At 42.1% G+C, this 26516-nt stretch overlaps 1 protein-coding gene and 1 non-coding gene across 2 annotated transcripts; both read left to right on the top strand.

The window, feature by feature from the left end:
- Positions 1 to 80: 80 nt before the first annotated feature.
- On the top strand, positions 81 to 24983 carry LOC110499425 (alpha-N-acetylgalactosaminide alpha-2,6-sialyltransferase 2). Its single transcript, XM_021576564.2, has 9 exons — positions 81 to 370; positions 1452 to 1812; positions 1984 to 2149; positions 10609 to 10768; positions 21019 to 21157; positions 23186 to 23289; positions 23382 to 23465; positions 23984 to 24083; positions 24406 to 24983. Exons 1-9 carry the CDS (start codon positions 267 to 269, stop codon positions 24616 to 24618), a joined length of 1431 nt encoding a protein of 476 aa, XP_021432239.2. The 5' UTR covers positions 81 to 266; the 3' UTR covers positions 24619 to 24983.
- Positions 23541 to 23668, top strand: LOC118942477. The gene has a single exon (XR_005038413.1). It is a non-coding gene; the product is annotated as a U6atac minor spliceosomal RNA (small nuclear RNA).
- Positions 24984 to 26516: the final 1533 nt, after the last annotated feature.

The following is a 26516-nucleotide window of genomic DNA, read 5'->3' as shown; positions in this document are numbered from 1 at the left end:
TCGGAAGTACAGTAGTGTTTGAGAGGTAAAATTACAAAGGTTTTCAACCAACCTATTTTCTGGCCACTTGATGCGTCGTTACGCACCATGGCCCATGACTGGCGCACACGTGAAACCTGGCAAGTGGCCAAGGGGGCAAGAGAGAGGCAAAACAGTTCAGCGCAAAACAGTTCAGCGCATCCCACCACGACCAAATACTTCTTTCATTATATTGCTATAGTCCGTTTTCAGTGTACCTAGGTAGATCCTCTTTCTCTCTCTTGGAAATGACAGCTCGACTACGGAGAGTTATGCCCTTGGCGCTGGTGGTTGTCATGTGCGCACTGATCTATGTGCTTCTGTATGGACACATCTCTGAAGACAGCATCGGGTATGTATTCTGCACCAACAAATGGCAACATATTTGACTTGTTGAGTTAGTCAAAGCACGGTATTCAGCCTTTAGTATTTTTTTTTAAACTGTGGGGAACATTCACAACAAGAATAAAAAACTGAAACTCCAAAATATATTTTTTCTTGTTGCAATTGTTGTATTTGGTGCCCATTGTAGGTATTTGACCCAAATACAAGTTAAGAAAACAGTTTACATTACAGTGCAGTTATTACCGTGTAATTACATGTAGTTATTCACACACTATTCAGTCTTACACTGTAATTACATTTATACCTACTTACATAGTAATAAAGACAGTGATGTAATGTTTTTATGGAAACGGATAATAATCACTTTTAATCAAAATGCTCCAAAAGCTCTGATTATTGAAAAGTGGTAGAATTGTGAAGCGGAAGGGAAATTGGTTTTTATCTGAAAATATATATATATTTTTAAACAAATAAAAGAACACTGAAGTGCTGTTTTTTTGTTTGTAATTATTGTGTGTCTGAATCCTATAGGGTCAAATCCTAGATTCCACTTAAGTAAAACATTTTTTTATCAATGCATAACTAAGTGAAAATTACACTTCAGTGGAAGTTAGGCTTTGCTTCATAGTCTGTAACTTGTTGAAATTGGCCAGTTAAAAGGGACACTTCACCACTTTTTGACATCATATTAAAAATGATAGATGACATCATATGGGGTTTTCTTATCTTTTTTTAATGCAGAACATCCTTGTTTTTTCCCCCACACTTATACAGACACTGGTATGGTGCTGGATGTATAGGTGTCTGTATAAGTGAGAGTAAAAAGAACAAGATGTTATGTATTAAAAAAAGATCAGAAAACCCCCTATGATGTCATCTATCCTTTTTTTATTCAGCCATTTTCTAAAACTACAGCTACTTCCTATGGGACGGCATCTCCTATAGTAAAAATACAACAGATGTTTTTGGCACATTCATGAAGTATAGGCTTTTTTACCACTCTCAAATCAATCAATCAAAAGTTATTAAGGACATATTTAAATAATCCATTAACACACATTGTGTATATCTATCATTCTTGGGTCCAGGATCCGTTTCTACGGTGATGGAAACATTGTGGCTGTCTATGACACATCTAAAAGGTGGAGCTTGCCCGCATGGTTGAAAAACTTCCACTATGCCTCCAATGTGGACTTAAATATTAATATAACTGGGAAAACTGCAGCTGGTAACTTCACAGCAATCACAACCAAAGAAAAAAGTAATTCCGTGACGACTGACCCAACAACTTTAAAACAGACCGTAAAACAGACAAATGGATTAACAGGTGGACCCGGGTCTACACACAAGGAGACCCCTATGCTCCCCCTGCAAAAAAAGGACTTCGAGCAATATCCCGACTGGGATTTTGAGGATGTTTACATCCGGGACAAGCAACCGAGACAGACGGTAAGCCTATGTTTTTAGACAGTCACTGGTTAAGGATTTGCAAATATTAACAAACATCCCAAATAAACTCTATGTGTGTGTGTGTGTGTGTGTGTGTGCGCGTGCGTGCGTGCGTACGTGCGTGCGTGCGTGTGTGTGTGTGTGTGTGGTGTGTATGTTTGTGTGTGCCAGGCCTGTCCCCATTCTCTGCGGAACTCCAAGGACCCAGGCTTCAAGCAGGCCTTTATACCAGACGTCCAGTTGTACCTCCACGGTGAACTACTCAACGTGCCAGAGTGGAACAGGCTAGCTCACTTCAATAACCCCTTTGGCTTCATGGAATACACAAACTACACAGGTGTGTGAGTGTGAGTGTGAGCATGCGCACGCATGTGTGTGTGTTTCCAGGAGTATGGCTATCCAGGCTGTACCACAACCGGCCGTGATTGGGAGTCCCATAGGGCAGTGCACAATTGACCAGCGTCGTTAGGGTTTGGCCGTGGTAGACCATCATTGTAAATAAGAATTTGTTCTTAACTGACTTGCCTAGTTAAATAAAGGTTCAATTAAAACAATTTTAAAAATCCTTGGCAGGCAGCGCAGCTCGTATGGCCAACTCCCTCTTCAGCCATGTAGACTTTTGACACAATGACAAACTTTCATCCTTTAGTACACAGTAATACACGATTAAAGAGGGCGGGTCTACATTGGCTAAGGGTGTGCAATATCAGGAACATGGCATAAATCAAGAAACAGCAAGAGAAATGAGAAAGCAAGTGGAATTTGTGTCTCACTGCCATACTCAGCTACCCCAGGTTTAAATTAGAGCATTAGGAACAAACACGCATTACAAACAGGTTCTTAGTTTGGGTTTGACTGGCAGAATAATGAATTCCCAGACATGCATCAACTTCACAAGAGTCAATGCAAATTGAATTACTGAGGTTTTATTTTGAGACTGGCCAAAAAGGAGGACAAAGGTAACGCAATGATTTAATCAAGCAAAACAAAACACAGATTCTGGTGCATGGTTGAGGAAAGCACTAACTAAACAGTCATTTTACTTCTCAATATTACATGTATTTTTATTTTTTAAATGATCTGAAAATGAAGTCAGCAATTTACAACGTTAGACCACAGCTACATGGCAAACTTCCCTCTTAGCTGTACTTTCAAACTTAGAAAAGACAGGATTTAAAGGAAATGTCAATGAGAACAATGAATCAATCATTCAATTAGCAGTTGTTTTCTCAAACCAAGGTATACGCAAATGGAGGCTTATTGGGAGACTCTCATTTGGCCAAAAGACTGTCCTCTGCTCAACTCCTCCATCCTCTCTCCTCAGTGATAAGTGATTGAGGAGAGTGTCAATTCGTTGGTTCTATATGGAACCATAATGACTCAAAGAACCCTTAGAGCTCTTCAGTGGTTCTTTACAATTCAGAAAAGGGTTATTTCATCTTTTAGTGATAATTAAAATGTAGGTGCGCCCACTCATTCAAATATTTTGGGGCGGGGTTTGCTCTTTTTTGATAGCGTGACAAGCGAGAGTGTCATCCCAGTTGATCTAATTTGTTCTGTTATGTCAATGTATCTTAAATATAATTAGGCCCAATAACAGTATCTATTGAAAGACTCACGTAAGGCCTTGTGTCAATTGAGAACTGTTTACTAAATCAGTAGCCTCTTACAAATCCCCAACAACCTGATGTTCCGGTTTTCAGCAAAAATGGAAAGAGAGCCTGTGACCAGACTTCGGCTTTTGGACGTTAACAAGGTGCCGCTCCATCTTAACTCCTCCTCCACATTTACTGGATTGGTTGAACAGTGCAGAAGAGAACCTCCCCCGACAGTTGTTTTTCCTCCTATCAAGACCAGTCTGTAAAAGATCTAGCTTCAGGCGTTTCTTTTATGGCTGCTACGTTAGGTTACTAAAAAAAAAATCAGTGATACTCAATTCTCTCCTCAGGGACCCCCAGCTGTTCCAGAGATATACACCGGATTCAACTTGGGAATTAACACAATAGTAACACCTTTGGAATTTTAACAATGTAATACAGCTAATTACAATCATTAAAAAAGTTATTAAGTTAAAAGTTATTCAAAAGGTTCAATAAAGAACCAAAAATGGTTGTAACCAGTGGAGAACGACTGTCCCCGCTCATTGAGGATTTCAAGTTCCTGTGTCTAGTGCAGGCATTGTTTTCAGAAAACCGGATCCCCCATTATAGTGAATGAGAAAATAGCAAACTTCGTGGTCAATCACTGTATAAATAAAAAATGTTTTGAGGACAATCATGGTACCGATAATTACTTCTATTACACCATGTCCTTGAGATGGTTATTTTTAAATCACACACAGAAGAAGTTATAACGATCATTTCGTTGCTAATGGCTTTCAACTTGAGATACTCAATGAGCTAATGAAACACTGTTCTAGCCTGCAAAGTCACTTCCTAGAGTAGCTCAAACTGCGCATGCAATGTTTACAAAAACTCATCTCGGAAGCAAGATGGCAACACGCTGAAACGACACTTCACACTTCCTGATCTACAAATGTGCCACAGACTTCACATAGGAAACAATGGGGTGATGTCATCAATGGCTCCATTTTCTTTTACAGTCAATGGTTGAAACCATAGTGGAACCCTTTTTGGTGCTATATAGAACCTTTTTGTTATTGGTTCTCTATAGCACCATTGTCACGTTCTGACCATAGTTCTGTTGTTTTATTCTTTGTTTTAGTATGGTCAGGGCGTGAGTTGGGGTGGGCAGTCTGTTTGGTTTTTCTGTGTTGGTTTTTGTGTTCGGCCTCGTATGGTGGAAATCATTTTTTGAATAACGAGGAAATGTACGCCTACCATGTTGCACCTTGGTCCAGTCCTTCAGCCAGCCGTGACAGAACTTCCCACCATCATCGGACCAAGCAGCATGGTAAGGTGGACTCCTGGACATGGGAGGACGTTCTGGACGGCAAGGGAGTCTACACATGGGAGGAGATCCTGGCGGGAAGGGATCGCCTTCCATGGGAACAGGTGGAGGCAGCTAGGAGAGCAGAGGCAGCCGGAGAAAGGAACCAGCGGTATGTGGGAACACGGCTGGCAAGGAAGCCCAAGAGGCAAGGAGTGTGGCAGAGTCAGGAAGCAGACCTGAGCCAACTCCCTGTGCTTACCGTGGAGAGCATGGGACTGGTCAGGCCCCTTGCTATGGGGTGATGCTCACGGTGTCGAGGCGGAGCATTCACAGGCCGGTGTGCTCGGTGCCAGCGTCCCGCATTTGCCGGGTGGAAGCTGGCATCCAGCCAGAACGGGTGGGGCCAGCTCTGCGCTCGAGACCACCCGTGCGCCTCCACGGCCCAGTGTATCCGGTGCCTCGGCCAAGGAAGAGGCCTCCTGGATGTCTCCCCACCCCGTGAGTCCTGTGCCTGCTCCCAGAGCCAGGTCTCCTGTGTGTCTCCCCAGCCCGGTGAGTCCTGTGCCTGCCTCCTGTCTGGAGCTGCCAGAGTCTCCCTCCTGTCCGGAGCTGCCAGAGTCTCCCTCCTTTCCGGAGCTGCCAGAGTCTCCCTCCTGTCCGGAGCTGCCAGTCTCCCTCCTGTCCGGAGCTGCCAGAGTCTCCCTCCTGTCCGGGGCCCGCTACGAGGGTCCCCAGTCCGGGGTCGGCGGCGAGGGTCCCCGCTCTGGGGTCGGCGGCGAGGGTCCCTGCTCTAGAGGCGCCACCTAAGTGGGCCGAGCCAGAGGTGGAGCGGGGTTACGTCCCTCGCCAGAGCCGCCACTGTGGAGAAATGTCCACCCAGACCCTCTCCTGTAGGTTCAGATTTTGCAGCCGGAGTCCGCACCTTTAGGGGGTTAGGGGGTACTGTCAAGCCCTGACCGTAGAGAACGTTTTATGTCTCTATTGTGGTTTGGTCAGGGTGTGATTTGGGTGGGCCGTCTATGTTCTATGTTCTATGATTTTCTATTTCTAGGTGTTTGGCCGGGTGTGGTTCTCAATCAGAGGCAGCTGTCTATCGTTGTCTCTGATTGAGAACCATACTTTCCCCCCACCTGTTTTGTGGGAAGTTAACTTTTCTTCGTTCAGGGCACATAGCCCAAAGCTTCACGGTTGGGTTTTTGTTCTTCATTTTGTCGGCGTCATTTTTTGAATAACGAGGAAATGTACGCTTACGATGCTGCATCTTGGTCCAGTCCTTCAGCCAGCCGTGACAGTCACTAGCCGGCTATCACCCGCTACTCTACCCTGAACCTTAGAGACTGCTGCCCTATGTACATTGAGTCATTGAACACTGGTCACTAAAAATGTTTGTATAATCTTTATTGTTTTTAAATAATTTATGTAGTTAGAATTATTAGTTAGAAGCATTATTCTGTTGAGATGTAATTTGATCTCTGAGAAATTAAGATTTTTGATTGCACACTTTATATGTACATACTGTATTCTGGACATAGCTCACCCTACATAACTACTGCTGTACATACCGTATTCTGGACATAGCTCACCCTACATAACTACTGCTGTACATACTGTATTCTGGACATAGCTCACCCTACATAACTACTGCTGTACATACCGTATTCTGGACATAGCTCACCCTACATAACTACTGCTGTACATACTGTATTCTGGACATAGCTCACCCTACATAACTACTGCTGTACATACCGTATTCTGGACATAGCTCACCCTACATAACTACTGCTGTACATACTGTATTCTGGACATAGCTCACCCTACATAACTACTGCTGTACATACTGTATTCTGGACATAGCTCACCCTACATAACTACTGCTGTACATACTGTATTCTGGACATAGCTCACCCTACATAACTACTGCTGTACATACTGTATTCTGGACATAGCTCACCCTACATAACTACTGCTGTACATACTGTATTCTGGACATAGCTCACCCTACATAACTACTGCTGTACATACTGTATTCTGGACATAGCTCACCCTACATAACTACTGCTGTACATACTGTATTCTGGACATAGCTCACCCTACATAACTACTGCTGTACATACTGTATTCTGGACATAGCTCACCCTACATAACTACTGCTGTACATACTGTATTCTGGACATAGCTCACCCTACATAACTACTGCTGTACATACTGTATTCTGGACATAGCTCACCCTACATAACTACTGCTGTACATACTGTATTCTGGACATAGCTCACCCTACATAACTACTGCAGTACATACTGTATTCTGGACATAGCTCACCCTACATAACTACTGCTGTACATACTGTATTCTGGACATAGCTCACCCTACATAACTACTGCTGTACATACTGTATTCTGGACATAGCTCACCCTACATAACTACTGCTGTACATACTGTATTCTGGACATAGCTCACCCTACATAACTACTGCTGTACATACTGTATTCTGGACATAGCTCACCCTACATAACTACTGCTGTACATACTGTATTCTGGACATAGCTCACCCTACATAACTACTGCTGTACATACTGTATTCTGGACATAGCTCACCCTACATAACTACTGCTGTACATACTGTATTCTGGACATAGCTCACCGTACATAACTACTGATGTACATACTGTATTCTGGACATAGCTCATCCTACATAACTACTGCTGTACATACTGTATTCTGGACATAGCTCACCCTACATAACTACTGCTGTACATACCGTATTCTGGACATAGCTCACCCTACATAACTACTGCTGTACATACTGTATTCTGGACATAGCTCACCCTACATAACTACTGCTGTACATACTGTATTCTGGACATAGCTCACCCTACATAACTACTGCTGTACATACTGTATTCTGGACATAGCTCACCCTACATAACTACTGCTGTACATACTGTATTCTGGACATAGCTCACCCTACATAACTACTGCTGTACATACTGTATTCTGGACATAGCTCACCCTACATAACTACTGCTGTACATACTGTATTCTGGACATAGCTCACCCTACATAACTACTGCTGTACATACTGTATTCTGGACATAGCTCACCCTACATAACTACTGCTGTACATACTGTATTCTGGACATAGCTCACCCTACATAACTACTGCTGTACATACTGTATTCTGGACATAGCTCACCCTACATAACTACTGCTGTACCTACTGTATTCTGGACATAGCTCACCCTACATAACTACTGCTGTACATACTGTATTCTGGACATAGCTCACCGTACATAACTACTGCTGTACATACTGTATTCTGGACATAGCTCACCCTACATAACTACTGCTGTACATACTGTATTCTGGACATAGCTCACCCTACATAACTACTGCTGTACATACTGTATTCTGGACATAGCTCACCGTACATAACTACTGATGTACATACTGTATTCTGGACATAGCTCATCCTACATAACTACTGCTGTACATACTGTATTCTGGACATAGCTCACCCTACATAACTACTGCTGTACATACCGTATTCTGGACATAGCTCACCCTACATAACTACTGCTGTACATACTGTATTCTGGACATAGCTCACCCTACATAACTACTGCTGTACATACTGTATTCTGGACATAGCTCACCCTACATAACTACTGCTGTACATACTGTATTCTGGACATAGCTCACCCTACATAACTACTGCTGTACATACTGTATTCTGGACATAGCTCACCCTACATAACTACTGCTGTACATACTGTATTCTGGACATAGCTCACCCTACATAACTACTGCTGTACATACTGTATTCTGGACATAGCTCACCGTACATAACTACTGATGTACATACTGTATTCTGGACATAGCTCATCCTACATAACTACTGCTGTACATACTGTATTCTGGACATAGCTCACCCTACATAACTACTGCTGTACATACCGTATTCTGGACATAGCTCACCCTACATAACTACTGCTGTACATACTGTATTCTGGACATAGCTCACCCTACATAACTACTGCTGTACATACTGTATTCTGGACATAGCTCACCCTACATAACTACTGCTGTACATACTGTATTCTGGACATAGCTCACCCTACATAACTACTGCTGTACATACTGTATTCTGGACATAGCTCACCCTACATAACTACTGCTGTACATACTGTATTCTGGACATAGCTCACCCTACATAACTACTGCTGTACATACTGTATTCTGGACATAGCTCACCCTACATAACTACTGCTGTACATACTGTATTCTGGACATAGCTCACCCTACATAACTACTGCTGTACATACTGTATTCTGGACATAGCTCACCGTACATAACTACTGCTGTACATACTGTATTCTGGACATAGCTCACCCTACATAACTACTGCAGTACATACTGTATTCTGGACATAGCTCGCCCTACATAACTACTGCTGTACATACTGTATTCTGGACATAGCTCACCCTACATAACTACTGCTGTACATACTGTATTCTGGACATAGCTCGCCCTACATAACTACTGCTGTACATACTGTATTCTGGACATAGCTCACCCTACATAACTACTGCTGTACATACTGTATTCTGGACATAGCTCACCCTACATAACTACTGCTGTACATACTGTATTCTGGACATAGCTCACCCTACATAACTACTGCTGTACATACTGTATTCTGGACATAGCTCACCCTACATAACTACTGCTGTACATACTGTATTCTGGACATAGCTCACCCTACATAACTACTGCTGTACATACTGTATTCTGGACATAGCTCACCCTACATAACTACTGCTGTACATACTGTATTCTGGACATAGCTCACCCTACATAACTACTGCTGTACATACTGTATTCTGGACATAGTTAACCCTACATAACTACTGCTGTACATACTGTATTCTTGATTTACTACCATTTTATCTGGGCATTTTTATTGTTCAGAAATGTGGTGGTTACTCTCTTCGTTCGCTGGACTTTATCCTGCTAACTGTTCCAAATGTCTGAACTGAATTTGGTAAAAGGGCTTTTATGTACTCTGAGCCATCGTCTTGGAACACCTTACAAAATACTTTTAAACTGGAAGAACTTGTCCTGATTGGTGTTTTTAAATCACTGATGAAGTATTTTGAGGCTGATTCCTTGACCTGTCAATGATTTTAATGTGCTGTTTTATGATTTTGTTATACTCTTGTGAATTCTATGGTTTTTACTAGATTACTAGTTTTTACTAATGACTTGGTGCTGCCTATCTTGGCCAGGACGCTCTTGAAAAGAGATTTAAAATCTCATTGAGCCTTTCCTGGTTAAATAAAGGTTAAATAAAGAAATTTAAATAAATACAATTCTGTACATAGCTGATTCCTATGTATCTATTGCTGTACATACCTTTTTCCTACTTATATATTGTCCATACTGTCAACATACACCACACATTTATATTCTGACTTCAGACATTGAAATTTATCGTTCTGATATTTCTTAATTTATTGATTTCTTCAATTATTTTTCTTGTTTGGGGGGGATTATTTGTGTATTACAGTGGCGGTCGATACCATTTAAGATGGGGGGGGGGTGATTGATTTATTTGGAGCATTATTTATATTACAGCATATGACCGTCATTACCATTTTTAAAAAGTTTGCGTGGAGAGGACTTAGGAATTAGCAAAACCAATTTAGAATCTCCTGAAGGAAGTTCACTGCGAAAATATATTTTAAAAAAAAGGTCTACTTGGCCTGTTTTTGTGTGGTTACAATGTGTAGTAGTACAGTACTTCCTGATACTACCATTGACTGGTACCAAGTCAAGTGATGCTTTTGCTTTGTGGAATCCCAAAGACACAGACAAGTAAAACATACTGTGTGTGGTTGGTTACAGAGATCAAGGCAGTGGTGGACCTGATCCCCAAGCCAAGAGAAGCCCTGCTCCTGCCGCGGGGGAACCTCAAGTGTATTCGCTGTGCTGTGGTGGCCAACGGAGGAATACTCAATGGCTCTCGGATGGGGAAGGAGATCGATGCCCATGACTACGTGTTCCGGTCAGTGTGTGTGTGTTTGTGTGCGTGCGCGCCTGTGCATATTCCTATGACTGCATGCATCTGTGCATCACAATGATCAGGCAATTTTATTGAACCTTTATTAAGGCAGGGAGTCCCATAGAGACCAAAGTCGATTTTTCAATAATGTTTCAGCTGGAACCTATATTTGGTTCTGGTTCCGGAATGTGTGAGACAGATTCCTATGAGTTTAACCTGTGGTCAATTCCATGGTAATGGAATTATGAGTGTCTGATTTTTCACTTTAAAATGTATGCCAAAAAAAAGCTATTGATTTAACAAACCATACAACTCTATGCACAATGACTGCTTTGACCAATTTACACAGTAAATAAAGAATAATTTACTGAAAAAACTGTGCAAAATCTCCCTCAGTTTTATTCTGATACCAAAAGTTGTATCTGCACAGTTCTTCGTGTAAATGTGTTTTTGTTCAAATGTTCATTTGAAGTTGTTAAAAGCATTCCTTGTGCATAGAGTTGAAGAGTCTGTTCAAATGTTCATTTGAAATTGTTAAAAGCATTCCTTGTGCATAGAGTTGAAGAGTCTGTTCAACTTTGAAATCAATGGTTTTTGTTTGTGCCTTCAGAAAGTATTCACATTCCTTGACTGTCACGCTGGTATAAAGGATTTGGAGACGGGCGCAGGAATACACAATAAGGTTTTTTTAATACACCCAAAACAAGCACGTATACAAAAACACTGGGCTGTACCCAAACAAAAGAGCGAGGGTAAACCTTGGTGAACGACACGGGACGATACCCGTAATAATATATGTAGCACGCAGCATAACAGCTGCACCAACGCACAGGTACTCACACCACCAACGGACATGGGAACAATAACCGACAAAGACAGAGGGAACAGAGGACAAATATATGACATACTAATAGGGGAAATGGGAACCAGGTGTGTGTAATCAGACAAGACAGTGCGGGGTTGATGATAATGAATCTCGTTCAGTGAAGCCTAAAAAGCTGGTGACGTAGACCCCCCCTGGTGAAAATCCCTGGTCAGCGAAGCGTCCAGGATGTCCACCGCAGAAACCCAGCACCGCTCCTCTGGGCCGTAACCCTCCCAGTCGATGAGGTACTGGAGACCCCCCCCCCCCCCCGACACATTGAATCCCGGACCTCTCGGACAGAGTACGCCGGACATCCCTCGATGTCCAGAGGAGGAGGCGGGGCCTCACTGGGTCAGCCTCAGCGAGGGGACCAGGCACCACTGGCCTGAGGAGAGACACATGAAAGGTCAGGTTAATGCGGTAATCAACAGGGAGTTCTAGACGGTACGTTACCTCATTAACCCTCCTCAGGACTTTAAACGGCCCCACAAACCGCAGGCTCAGCTTCTGGCAGGACAGGCTGAGGGGCAGGTTATGGGTGGAGAGCCAGACCCGGTCACAAGGGGAGAAGACAGGCGCTTCACTGCGGTGGCGGTCGGCCTGCTCCTTGTGCCGACGCACGGCACGCTGGAGACGAGTGTGTGCAGCGTTCCAGAACTCCTCAGCACGCCGAAACCACTCGTCCACCGCAGGAGCCTCGGTCTGACTTGGATACCAAGGTGCCAGGGCCTGCTGATACCCCAACACGCACTGGAAAGGACTGAGGTTAGTAGAGGAATGGCGGAGGGAATTCTGTGCGTACTCCGCCCAAGGTACAAAATCTGCCCACTCCCCCTGCCGATCCTGACATTGAAATTTTTCACATTTTGTTGTGTTACGGCCTGAATTTAAAATGGATTAAAATGAGATTTTTTTTACAGTACATACAATACTCCATAATGTTTATCCTTATATTTTATAAATGTTTACAAATTAATAAAAAATGAAAAGCTGGAATGTCTTGAGTCAAAACCTTTGTTATGGCAAGCCTAAATAAGTTCAGGATTAAAAATGTGCTTAACAAATCACATAAGTTGCATCGACTCACTCTGTGTGCAATACTAGTTGTCAACATGATTTTTTAAATGACTATCTCGTCTCTGTACCCCACACATACAGTATAATATGTAAGGTCCCTCAGTCGAACAGTGAATTTCAAACACAGATTTATCCACAAAGACAAGGTAGGTTTTCCAATGCCTTGCAAAGAAGGGCACCTATTGGTAGCAGACATTGAATATCCCTTTGAACATGGTGAACTTATTAATTACACTTTGGATGGTGTATCAATACACCCAGTCACTACACAGATACAGGTGTCCTTCCTAACTCAGTTGCTGAGGAGGAATAAAAATCCTCAGGGATTTCCCCATGAGACCAATGGTGACTTGACAACAGTTACAGAGTTTAATGGCTGTGATAGGAGAAAACGAAGTATGGATCAACAACATTGTAGTTACTCCACAAAAATAACATATTTGACAGAGTAAAAAGAATGAAGCCTGTACAGAATAAAAATATTCCAAAACATGCATCCTGTTTGCAATAAGCCACTAAAATAATACTGCAACAGATGTTGCAAAGCAATTAACTTTTTGTCCTAAATACAAAGTGTTATGCTGGGGGAAAATCCAATACAACACATTACTGAGTACCACTCTCCATATTTTCAAGCATAGTGGTGGCTGCATCATGTTATTGGTATACGACTTGAGAGTTTTTCAGGATAAAAAAATAGAGACGGAAGCTAAGCACAGGCAAAATCCTAGAGGAAAACCTGATTCAGTCGGCTTTACCCCAGATACTGGGAGATGAATTCACCTTTCAGCAGGACAATAACCTAAAACACAAGTCCAAATCTACACTGGAGTTGTTTACCAAGAAGACAGTGATGATCAACAACCAATCTGACAGAGCTTGAATAATTTAGAAAAGAATAATGGGCAAATGTTGCACAATCCAGGTGTGGAAAGCTCTTAGAGACTTACCCAGGAAGACTCACAGCTGTAATCGCTGCCAAAGGTGCTTCTACAAAGTATTGACTCAGGGGTGTGAATACTTATGTAAATTAGATATTTCTGCATTTAATTTTCATGTTTTCACATTGTCATTATGGGGTATAGTGTGTAAATGGTTGATAAGAAAATCAATTGAATCCATTTTGAAATCATGCTATAACACAACAAAATGTGGAATAAGTCAAGGGGTATGAATATTTTCTGAAGGCATTGTACATTTTAAACTGAAAAATCAGTCTCAGCGTAATTCCGTTACCATGGAATTGAACCATTACCTTTGAGCTTTCCAGGAAAAGCTTGGCCAGCACTGTACTGGAGGTGTTTGTCCCAGTAAGGTTTTAGTCCAAGCAGGGTGAATTATTATAACACCAACAGGATAGTCAATGTACATGTATGATCTCTGCAGTACTGTTTGTGACAACGTCTTTGGCATCATAATTGGCTCCTCCAGTGTGTCGCAGACTTTTTCAACATCTAATATTTGTTGTACAATATTGTCTTAAGGTGTGGTTTCATGGAATGGGACTTATTCAACTCACACAGTGAAATTGAGAGAGACACCTCATTTCTGTATGTACTCTACTCTGACACGATGTATTAAGAGTAAATAAACCCCAACCACACAGTAGTGTTCCTTTCTGGTTCACCTGGTTGGACTTTGCAGGGGTTATAGGTGGTGGGCTCACGCAGAAAAAACGTGAGGTTGATCGATCCCCGTCGAGGGAGGGGTAGATATTTTATATATGACGGTAAAAGATTCTTATGACGATATCGTTTATTGGCACCTTCAATTCTCGCACATTTCCTCATAAAAATATATTTCAACATTCATGCCTGTCTGTACATCATGCCCTGAATCTATTCTTCCACGCCCATAAATCTGCGCCATTTATTCTCTCTCCCTAACGCACTACATGGCCAGTTTTGATAGACTTTAGCCATACCCTCCTACTCCTCCTCTGTTCCTTGGGTGATGTAGAGGTTAACCCAGGCCCTGTGTGTCCCCAGGCACTCTCATTTGTTGACTGTAACCGTAAAAGCCTTGCTTTCATGCATGTTAACATCAGAAGCCTCCTCCCTAAGTTTGTTTTACTCACTGCTTTAGCACACTCTGCCAACCCTGATGTACTTGCCGTGTCTGAATCCTGGCTTAGGAAGGCCACCAAAAATTCTGAGATTTCCATCCCCAACTACAACATTTTCCGTCAAGATAGAACTGCCAAAGGGGGTGGAGTTGCAATCTACTGCAGAGATAGCCTGCAAAGTTCTGTCACACTTTCCAGGTCTATCACCAAACAGTTTGAGCTTCTAATTTTAAAAATTAATCTCTCCAGAAATAAGTCTCACACTGTTTTTTATTTTTAATAAATTAGCAAAAATGTCTAAAACACTGTTTTTGCTTTGTCATTATGAGGTATTGTGTGTTGATTGATGAGAAAATAAAATGATTTAATACATTTTAGAATAAGGCTGTAACCTAAAACAATTTGGAAAAAGTAAAGAGGTCTACTTTCCGAAGGCACTTTGTATTAATGGATGCCAAGGGAAACCAGGCTTCACAAAAAAATGTCAAAAAGACAATTATGTATACTTCGTCTCTCTGTGTTTCATAATTTTCTTTCAATGTATCTCACCGGAGAAAGCATCCAAGTGTGCTAAACAGTGCCCCTCTGTCTCTGTATGTGTAGGCCATCTATCTGATGATGTCTAGTCCAAAAGAGTATGACATTGTTACCACCTGTAGCTTGAATTCAAGAGAAGCCAGCGAGCATTTGGCCTCCTTTTGATTAAAAAAACTATAAAATAATAGCCAATCAGCTTTGAGCTAAACTGAGTGAACTCGCTGTGATTGGTCCTGGTGCACCAACAAAAAGTGTCAAGGGAAGCCAGTTTGGATTTGGCTTCACACCAATTAAATCACATCGAGCGCAATACACCATTGACATAAACAACTTTAAATTGTTACATCTCGTTGTATTGTTGTCTTCCGGTGGCTAGCGAGCTAGCTAAAATGGCCTTTTCCTAAATGAGCCATGGATGGAGATGGGGATTTGGACTTTTGCTTCATTCTCTGTACTGGCCGATGATTATAACAGAGATTCTGATCCAACCAATGGTGCCCCTGGCCTGAGAGGATGGAAGTTCAATATGTAGCTCAATGTAGAAAGCTAATGTTAACTATCAAACATTGCTCATGAAAGGAAGACAGGCTAGCGAGCAAGCATTTTAGTCAGGTAGTTTAGGACAACAAAAAAGAAAAGCGTGTACTGTATGATAGTCATAGACCATTTCATCAACATGATAGAGAGGAGGATGGCACTTGCGTTTCTCTACAAGTAGGGTGAGTCAACATGTTGTTTCTACTTGCACGAAACGAACGCACCCACCCACAAAAGAGAGCCACGGACAGCCACATATTTAGTTTACATTGATTGGATTAAATTGTTTTTTGGTATATTTTAGTTGTCACTGTATTAGACTTGGCATACGTGATTTGAGAATGATGAAATGTTGAAATGGTGCTGGAATAGTGGAGGCAGCTCCCGTTTTCTTTGTGATACCTGTAACGGTTTTCTTCTATCTCCTCCTCTGATGAAGAGGTAGAACAAGGATCGAACCAAAATGCAGCGTGTCGATTGCGATTCATGTTTAATGAAAAAAACACACTAAACACAAACACTACAAAAACAATAAACGTAACGAAAACCTAAACAGCCTATCTGGTGAAAACACATAGACAGGAACAATCACCCACCAACACACAGTGAAACCCAGGCTACCTAAATATGGTTCCCAATCAGAGACAATGACGAACACCTGCCTCTGATTGAGAACCATATCAGGCCGAACATAGAACTGGACAAACTAGACATGTAACATAGAATGCCCACTCAGATCACACCCTGACCAACCAAAACATAGAAACATACAAAGTAAACTATGGTCAGGGTGTGACAATACCTCCGTGGTTCTAAATCAATAGTTGTTTAGTAGTCCAAAAATGTTGAAAACATTAACTTGCTTGACCATGCTGTAGGTCATTTAACAGTTTGTTACATGCAATATGCTTTGTGGACTTCACCAGACAGAAGTGGCTCTCCGGTTTTGTGATGAAATAAAGGTGTGGTTGAATTTATTCTGCTACTGTGACTTTTTATTGCCTCGGCCTTAGGCCTATAAATCACGGTCACACGGCATATGAACTAACAGGTTATAGAGCAAACAATTCAATTTTTTTTTGTACCTATATGGGGTGGGGTTTCCCAAACGGACTGCAAGGGTTGCACATTTCGTTTTTTGCCCTACCACTACACAGCTGATTCAAGTAATCAACTAATCATCCAGCTTTGATCATTTGAATAAGATGTGTAGTGTTAGGGGGGGAGAAAAATGTGCACCCCTTGGTTGATTGATTATATGATTGATATGAGGTAAAAAAAAATAACTGAAATTGTTAAAATTATAATTATGCCCTTTTTGTGTAAGAGCTGTTTAGAAAGAAAATGGCTAGAATTTCAGGGATAGAGTTTTTGGCCCACCACATAGCGTCACAAGGCGATCTGAGTGAGCTCCCGAGTGGCGCAGCAGTCTAAGGCACTGCTACAGACACCCTGGTTCGATTCCAGGCTATATCACAACCAGCCGTGGCAGGGTGGTGCACAATTGGCCCAGCGTTATCCGGGTTTGTCTGGTGTAGGCCGTCATTGTAAATAAGAACTTGTTCTTAACTGACTTGCCTAGTTAAATAACGGTCACAAATAAAATTTAAAAATCAGATTATAATAGACCAATGAATGTTTATTTGCTTATATCCTCCTAGTTCTGGTGCTGGTCCCGCCCAAAAGCAAGAGAGATTGTGCATTATGGCTGGCTGTCTTTGCACTGTCTTCCATCCGAACAATCACTTTGTCTTATTTGGCTTTGATTTATTTTTCATAATTAAGTGTCAGAAGAGTTCAGTCCGAACCTCTGCTAATGCACAGCACACTTCGCATCGGACAGCATTGCAAATCAGGCTAGATACACACAATAATTTCACAGCAGCTCCATCAAGGTCGTGATGCATGGATCTTGAAACCGGCAGCAACCATAACGTTGTTTCGGCTGGAACCTATTTTTGGTTCTGGATCAGGATTGTGTGAGATAGCATAATTCTGTTTAACGTGGAATTGACTGAGACTTATTTCACTTCAAAATGTATTCCAAACAACAACAACAAAAGGATTTCAAAGGTTAACAAACCATACAACTTATGCACAATGACTATTTTGAACAATTTACATACTAAATTTAAAAAAAAAACAGTTACTGCAAAAACTGTGCAAATGCAAAGTTTGGTAACAGAAGCACGGTAAAATCTACCTCAGTTACCAAACTTTGTATCTGCACATTTCTTTCTGTAAATGGGTTTTTGTCAAATGTTCAGTGGTAATTGTTAAAAGTAGTCCTCGTGCATAGTTACATTTTGAGATTAATCGTTTTTTTTGTTGGTATACCTTTTAAAGTGAGAAAGGCTGAGTCTCAGCGTAATTCCGTTGCCATGGAATTACCCCTGTCCCTTTGACCTTACCAGGTAAAGCTGCCTTACTCTTGGTCAGCACTGTACTGGAGGTGTTTGTCCCAGTAAGGTTTTAGTCCAAGCAGGGTGAATTATTGTAACACCAACAGGATAGTCAATGTACATGTATGATCTCTGCAGTACTGTTTGTGACAACGTCTTTGGCATCATAATTGGCTCCTCCAGTGTGTCACAGACCTTTTTCAACATCTAATATTTGTTGTACAATATTGTCTTAAGGTGTGGTTCCATGGAATGGGATTCATTCAGCAACCCACATAGAGAATGAGAGAGAGACACCTCATTTCTGTATGTACTGTAGTCTGACACAATGTATTAAGAATAAATAAACCCCAACCACACAGTAGTGTTTGAAGGGGTTATTAAAGGATGTGTGCTAAAGTCTGTGATCCTGTTCAAGTCCTGTTCAAATGGCTGAATAGACTAATTGACTATGAGCTTATGCAGTTGAAGTCGTAAGTTTACATACACCTTAGCCAAATACATTTAAACTCAGTTTTTCACAGTTCCTGACATTTAATCCTAGTAAAAAAATCCCTGTTTTCAGTCAGTTAGGATTACCACTTTATTTTAAGAATATGAAATGTCAGAATAATAGTAGAGAGAATTATTTCTTTCAACTTTTATTTCTTTCATCACATTCCCAGTGGCTCAGAAGTTTACATACACTCAATTGGTATTTGGTAGCATTGCCTTTAAATTGTTTAACTTGGGTCAAATGTTTCAGGTAGCCTTCCACAAGCTTCCCACAATAAGTTGGGTAATTTTGGCCCATTCCTCCTGACAGAGCTGGTGTAACTGAGTCAGGTTTGTAGGCCTCCTTGCTCGCACACGCTTTTTCAGTTCTGCCTACAGATTTTCTATAGGATTGAGGTCAGGGCTTTGTGATGGCCACTCCAATACCTTGACTTTGTTGTCCTTAAGCCATTTTGCCACAACTTTGGAAGTATGCTTGGGGTCATTGTTCATTTGGAAGACCCATTTGCGACCAAGCTTTAACTTCCTGACTGATGTCTTGAGATGTTGCTTCAATATATCCACATAATTTTCCTTTCCTCATGATGCCATCTATTTTGTGAAGTGCATCAGTCCCTCCTGCAGCAAAGCAACACCACAACATGGCCAACGCGGCCTTTCATGTGATGTCGATATAGGACATGTTTTACTGTGGATATAGATACTTTCGTACCTGTTTCCTCCAGCATCTTCACAAGGTCCTTTGCTGTTGTTCTGGGATTGATTTGCACTTTTCGCACCAAAGTACGTTCATCTCTAGGAGACAGAACGCGTCTCCTTCCTGAGCGGGATGACGGCTGCGTGGTCCCATGGTGTTTATACTTGCATACTATTGTTTGTACAGATGAAGGTGGTACCTTCAGGTGTTTGAAAATTGGTCTACCATTTTTTTTCTGAGGTCTTGGCTGATTTATTTTGATTTTCCCATGATGTCAAGCAAAGCGGCACTGAGTTTGAAGGTAGATCTTGAAATACATCCACAGATACACCTCCAATTGACTCAAAGGATGTCAATTAGCCTATCAGAAGCTTCTAAAGCCATTACATCATTTTCTGGAATTTTCCAAGCTGTTTAAAGGCACAGTCAACATAGTGTATGTAAACTTCTGACCTACTGGAATTGTGATACTGTGAATTATAAGTGAAATTGTCACGACTTCCACCGAAGGTTCCTCTCCCTCTCCGGGCGGCGCTCGGCGGTCGGCGTCGCTGGTCTACCAGCCATCACCGATCCCTTTTTCCTTTTCTGTTTGTTTTGTCTTTGGTTCTTTTCACACCTGGTTTCATTTGCCTTAATTTCTGTGTCTATATATTTACCTTGTTGCCTGCCTAGGTTTGTGCGGGATTATTATTTTATTGTGATGTAGCTCGGTGAGGTTATGCCCTATTTTTTGTTTTCACGGATTTAATAAGAGTGTGTTATTGTCGGAGCTTTGTTTGTTCCTCCGTGGGTTTGTACGGGTTCTCTGTTGTCGAGGGTGTTTGGCCTTTTTGATTGTGCCATACCTGCTCTCCTGCGCCTGACTCCTTCACCTACCTCCTTCACCTACCTCCTAACGCAACATTATCACAGAAATAATCTGTCTGTAAACAATTGTTGGAGAAATTACTTGTGTCATGCACAAAGAAGATGTCCTAACCGACTTGTCAAAAGTATAGTTTGTTAACAAGAAATTTGTCAGCTTGCAGGTGCCCGGCCCGCCACAAGGAGTCGTTAGAGCACGATGAGACAAGGACATCCCCTATTGAAACCCCGCCTCATGGGTTTCAATAGGAATTATGTATCACTTTGCAAGGCTTTGAAATGTGACTTTCAGTCCTGATGTGGCCTGTAAACCAGGAGTTTCCTACCACCGTGTTAGGATATAACTAGGCCCTGAAAGAAAGCTCTTACGATATATGAAATGTACTGTCATAAAAAATATGCAAATAAGGCTGGTAGAATCATTCATGGAGGGTTCTAGAAACAACCCTTCATAAAGGGTTCTAGGTAGAACCCTCTGTAAAGTGTTCTACCTAGCACCAAAAAGGGTTCTCATATGGGAACAAATGGAAGAACCCTAAATGGATCTACTTAGCACCCTTTTTTCAACGAGTGTACATACCAGTGACCATGATAATGTAATGGAGATTGCTCATGAAGAGTGATGAATGACTTTGTCTCTCTCTTTCCTCGTCTCTGTACCCGTCCCTGTCTCTCTTGCTGTATCTGTCCCATTTCCTGTCTCTGTGTTAGGATGAATGGTGCCGTAACCAAGGGTTATGAGGAGGATGTAGGTAATAGAACGTCGGTGTACATTCACACCGCCCACGCCATCACCGAGTCTCCTTATCTATTCCATGAATATGGCTACAACAATGCACCTCATGACGAGGTAGGTTACCACAGTCCTTCTGTTGTACTAGACCACAGCAAAATGTTTAAAGGCCCAGAGCAGTAAAAAGCTAGATTGTCCTGGTAGTTTGGTGATATCTATATGATTGATTATATGATTTATATGAGTTTGAAATAACACTCTGAAATTATGAAAATGTCCTTTTTGTGTAAGAGCCTTAAATTTCAGCCTCTTCAAGTGGGATGGAAATGGGATACCTAGTCAGTTGCATAACTGAATGGATTCAACCGAAATGGGGGGGGGGGGGGGTTGTTGTTAGGGGTTAACTGCCTTGCTCAAGGGTAGAACGGCATGGGAATTCGAACCAGTGACCTTTCAGTTACTGGCTCAACACTCTTAACCGCTAGGCTACCTGCCACGGAGTGTTTGGCCCGCCGCATGAAGTCACAAAGTGACTTGAACGTTCATTTGCATATATCCTAGTTCTGGTAGTGGTCCCGCCCAAAAGCAAGAGAGATTGTTCGGATGGAAGACAGTCATCTGATTTGGCTTCGATCAGCAGCAACCATTCATGAAGTAAATGTCGAGTTATTTTTCTATTATAAGTAAAGGACATGCTATTCATGGTTTGCATGCTTCTTCACATTTCTTTTTACGTTCTCTTGAGGATTGACGCCCGAATAAACTTTCTGATGGAGATTTAGTCTAAAGTGCATTATAGTGACATGGAAAAATTATGATATTTCAATTTGACAATAAACGGGAGCTAGTAAAAATATTTCTGGAAAATGTATTCTGATAAATTGTAAATAAATGATTGAATTGACGCGTCATTCAGGGCAGGTGGCGCAGAGCCTGTTTGGTGCCTCCTTTGCATGTTATTTTGGAATGAATACGTGTCACATGTCAGTTTGCTAACAATGTAAAAACCTATTACCATTGTTAATAAAGCTGCATGCAAATGGTCTGTTTTTTGCTTTCTTGAGTAAGGCAGCTCCAAAATGCATGCATTTCAGCCTAGCTCAGTGCTTTCTGTGGTGGTGGGGCAGCCAGGGGAAAATACGTAGTGTAGGGGTTGGTAATGTTTTCTAGTTGTGCCGTGATTGGCTCAGTGTTCTCTCACTCATGGGGACACTATGTCACCGCAAAATCTATGGGTAGAGCTCGAAAAATCAAGCCCCTTTGGTGCTGCCTTAGACTTACATTAGAAGTGCCCATCCAAGAAGGCTCAAGGTCATTGGCCACAGATAAAATGACATCAAAATCACATTTTATCTACTGTAGCTTTGATTGGTCTGATACTTTCAAAATCTTAGCTAGCAAGCTAGACATCATGCATCAAGTCGGCAATCTGCTGGCAAATCCTTTTAATCCTTGTCATATGAAGAGAAATTATAGATTAAATGCATCTGTGCTCATCGGCCACTGTACATGAACATTACACAACAAGTTGGAAATCGCAAATTCAACAATGAGTGCACTGCAGCCCGGGTTCAATCCCAGGCGTGTCATAGCCGGCTGTGACCGGGAGACCCATGAGGCGGCGTACAATTGGCCCAGCTTCACCCGGATTAGGTTTGGCCGGTCCGGGATGTCCTTCTCTCATCGTGCTCTAACGACTCCTTGTGGCGGGCCGGGCACCTGCAAGCTGACATTAGTCGTCATTTCAACAGTGTTTCCTCTGACACATTGATGCGTCTGGTTTCCGGGTTAGGGCCTCTGCCCTGTAGATAATCATGCCATGCTGCCCTGAATAGATGGCAGGCAGGGGGTGGGCTCCAATCAGGGCTGTATGTAAATATATAAACATATGTATACCTACGCCCACACAGCCGGACTGAGCAATTCAGTGGCCCAAGGAGGCAAAGGGAATTAAATCATATACATGTTTTTTTTTTGTTATATAAAAATAAACAGTGATTTATTAGACAAAGTGATGATTTAAAAATATAATAAAAGACTGCATGTGGGCTGTAAGAGTCATGACAGATGGTATTGTGTTCTCACACACACACACACACACACACACACACTCTGCTGACTGCTTAGTGTCTCTGTTCTGTGCAGGGTATAAAGTATGTGCTGATTCCAGAGGGGCTGAGGGATTTCCAGTGGCTACAGGGTCTATTTGGGAAGACACTAGTCTCTAAAGGACCCTACAAGGACAGACAGTAAGCCTGTGACGTGTAAGCCCCCCCCACACACACACACACACTCACTCCCTCTACACTGCTCAGTATTGTCTCTGCTGTCTTATCTGCAGGCCGTGGAAGGCCTACTCAGGACAATTTGATGAGACCCGCTTCTATGTTCTTCACCCTGACTTTCTCAGATACATCCGCAAAAGGTATAACAAAGTGTCTAATAATAATGATAATCATTTGGTGGGTGCTAATATTTGTCCTAACGTGTTGTCCAATAGGTGTTGTATGACAGGAGAGAAGGTTAGCACTCCCCTTGACAAGGATAGAAAAAGCCCTAGTCTACTGGCCTTCAACACACATATGGTTAAGGCACTTCGTGGCATCTTGAATGTGGTCCATTCTGGCTTAGTTGGTAGAGCACAGTATTTGCAACGCGATAATTGTGGGTTCGAATCCAGCTGGAACCACACATTTGAAAGTGTATGCACACATGACTGTAAATGGCTTTGGATAAAGTTGTCTGCTAAATGGCATATTTTATATTTAAGAAGACACACATGGGGCATTTCCCATAGAAATTACTAGTCAAGTTAGCTTAGCAAGGTCATAGCGCCAAGCTAGCTACGTAGAACCCTGTGATCACATTAAGTGCTTGCAGTGCAGGAGTCGCTTCCAAGTGACTTCTGAAATGAAACTGTGCGCGTGTGCTCCTCATCTGTAGGTTCATGTGGTCCCAGGAGATGAAGAGTTCATTGTGGTCTATATTCAGACCTACTAACGGAGCATTCACACTCTTCCTGGCCCTGCACACCTGTGACATGGTGAGTCTGTACGCCACGGACACACACAATGGAGGAGACATTAATGTGATCACCATTGAATTATTTGATGGCCTTATGTGGGTTCGATTCCAGTTGGAACCACCCATACGAAAGTGTGTGCACGCATGGCTGCAAATCGTTTGGATAAAGTTGTCTGCTTAAATGGCATTTATTTAATTTAAGAAGACACACAACATGGGGTAGTGTACCATAGAAATGACTAGGTACATTAGCTCTTTATTGAACTTGGGGGCTACAGTCTACATATAGGTCACATGGTGTCATCGGAGATCCTCTTCTCTCTCCCTCTTTCCCCTCTCAGGTGGATGCGTATGGATTTATCACAGAGGACCACGATAAATATCCCAACTACTATGTTGAGAGGAACTCTAAAACCAAAGTCATCTTCTACTCTAATCACGACTACAACCTAGAGATTAAGACCTGGAAGAAACTACATGACACCAAGATCATCTGGCTTTATCAGAGACAGGAGGACCCAGAGGGAAAGACAGGCAAAACAAAACAACCATAAAACCCTGTCTGTCTGCAGAGGTGGACAAAGATACATCAAAATGTGTCTGTTACAAAATACCCTAAAGAACAATTGTAATGGGGAAATGTAAGATCAATAACGTTCATATTTAGTTGTGTGGTTAACACAATGTTAACAAATTGATATATTGTTCCTTTCTGTAATATACATGATTTCCAGTGTTCTGTTTGTGAATCTCGGGTTGATGGTGGTCACTAGACTCCATGCTGTATGTTATGGATTAAACTCATAATAGTCAACCCAGGGACTGTGGTTGAAAATTAGCCGGCTGGCTAAACCTGCAATTTCACTGAAACGTTGATTATTAATGTGCACTATCCTTGTAAAAAAAATTAAAAATATAAAACTCAAATAATTGTTAATAGTGACTGACGCCAGACTGGAGGTACAAGGACTCAAGACACACTGATTATTATTGTATTGTGTGAAACACTGTGATTATGAAGCAGCTGGCAAAGCCACTACGTTTTGTTCCCATTTCCTATCTCTATGGTCTTCCAAGTCTTGTCTTTCGGAAATGGTGGCCGTGAGGCTTGCCACGGTACAAGCCATGATTCTATGTTACAAGCACTGTTTCTATGTTATTTGTACGGAGGTCTAAATATTTACACAAATACAGTCGTTTGGAACTACTAAGCATCAGGGAGAAATCGTATAAGTGTTTCTGATCCACAACATCGTTCTTTACCTGTGGAATTGACTAACAACGTACCTGGTCACTGCCTACAGGTGAGAATACACCCGGACATGGAAGGTGAGCTGGCCCCCTCTGCCTGCCTTACTACTATCGAATGTCCGATCACAAAATTGATGAACTCCTGCTTTTGATCCGAACTAAGAGATTACGGGGAATTGCTTTGCCATCTGCCTGACTGAGACATGGCTGGATCAATCTTTTATTTTTTTTTACCCCAAATGGTAGTTAGTCTTGGACCTTCGCTGCCACTTCCCTATGGACTCAGGATAGGCAAAGGTCGAGAGCCATGCGTCCTCCGAAACACGACCTGCCAAGCCACACTGCTTCTTGACACACTGCTGGCTTAATCCGGAAGCCAGCCGCACCAATGTGTCGGAGGAAACACCGTCCAGCTGGCAACTAAAGTCAGCTTGCAGGCGCCCTGCCCGCCACAAGGAGTCGCAAGAGCGCGATGGGACAATAAGCAAAGTTCAAATGCCAAGACTCAGAGATCATTGAGTGCTTTTGAAATCTGTAGCCTATCTCTGCTGCGCTGTATCAGCACAATGGACAACGCCCTACAGCAAGGCCATTTTGGTAATGCATACAGGCTACAAGATAGATTGGCAAATGCACCTATTACAAACAACCTATGTGAATGCAGTTGCACACACAACCGTCTTACCAAAATAATGCAAATAAAATGCTGAAAGTAGTAGCCTAGTTATTTTTGCAAACAAAAATACTGAACTGCAGTTTGGCTTAGAATACCGACACAACCGCGAATTGGAACGAATGAATGCAAACAGAACAAAACCGGGGATCCAAATAACCAAAACAGCCTATTAAATGAATGTTTTTGGACAAAAATCCTGCGGGCGGCTAGGGTAGGATTCTAGGCTAACCTGGGCTGGCTCCTCTGTTCCAAGATGATCAGAAAAAGTTGGAGGAGGAGCGATTATCCTGGCGCGACTTGTGGAAGGGTGGGTAGGCTCTGCACACGGAGCTAGCTGGAGCTTGGCGGCGGCCTCGTGGTGTGATGCTGCTGCTGCTCATCACTCTCCTTTGTTTGGGTACTTTGGTGAAGCCAATTTCTGATATCCATCATGGCAGATTAGCTGGTTCGAGATAGCTAAATAGGCTAAGGCTAATAACAATAATGCTTTTTTAAAGCTAGCTAAGAAACTAACTAAACTTGGTA

Source organism: Oncorhynchus mykiss, chromosome 20 (assembly GCF_013265735.2).
Source record: "Oncorhynchus mykiss isolate Arlee chromosome 20, USDA_OmykA_1.1, whole genome shotgun sequence".
NCBI classification, from domain to species: Eukaryota; Metazoa; Chordata; class Actinopteri; order Salmoniformes; family Salmonidae; genus Oncorhynchus; species Oncorhynchus mykiss.
This window is presented reverse-complemented; position numbering and strand designations above follow the sequence as displayed.

Coding starts and splice junctions, on each gene's coding strand:
- LOC110499425 (XM_021576564.2), top strand. CDS start 267: ATGACAGCTCGACTACGGAGAGTTATGCCCTTGGCGCTGGTGGTTGTC. Junction 10,769..21,018: donor GCCCATGACTACGTGTTCCG/GTCAGTGTGTGT, acceptor TCTCTGTGTTAG/GATGAATGGTGCCGTAACCA. Junction 24,084..24,405: donor CCCTGCACACCTGTGACATG/GTGAGTCTGTAC, acceptor TTCCCCTCTCAG/GTGGATGCGTATGGATTTAT.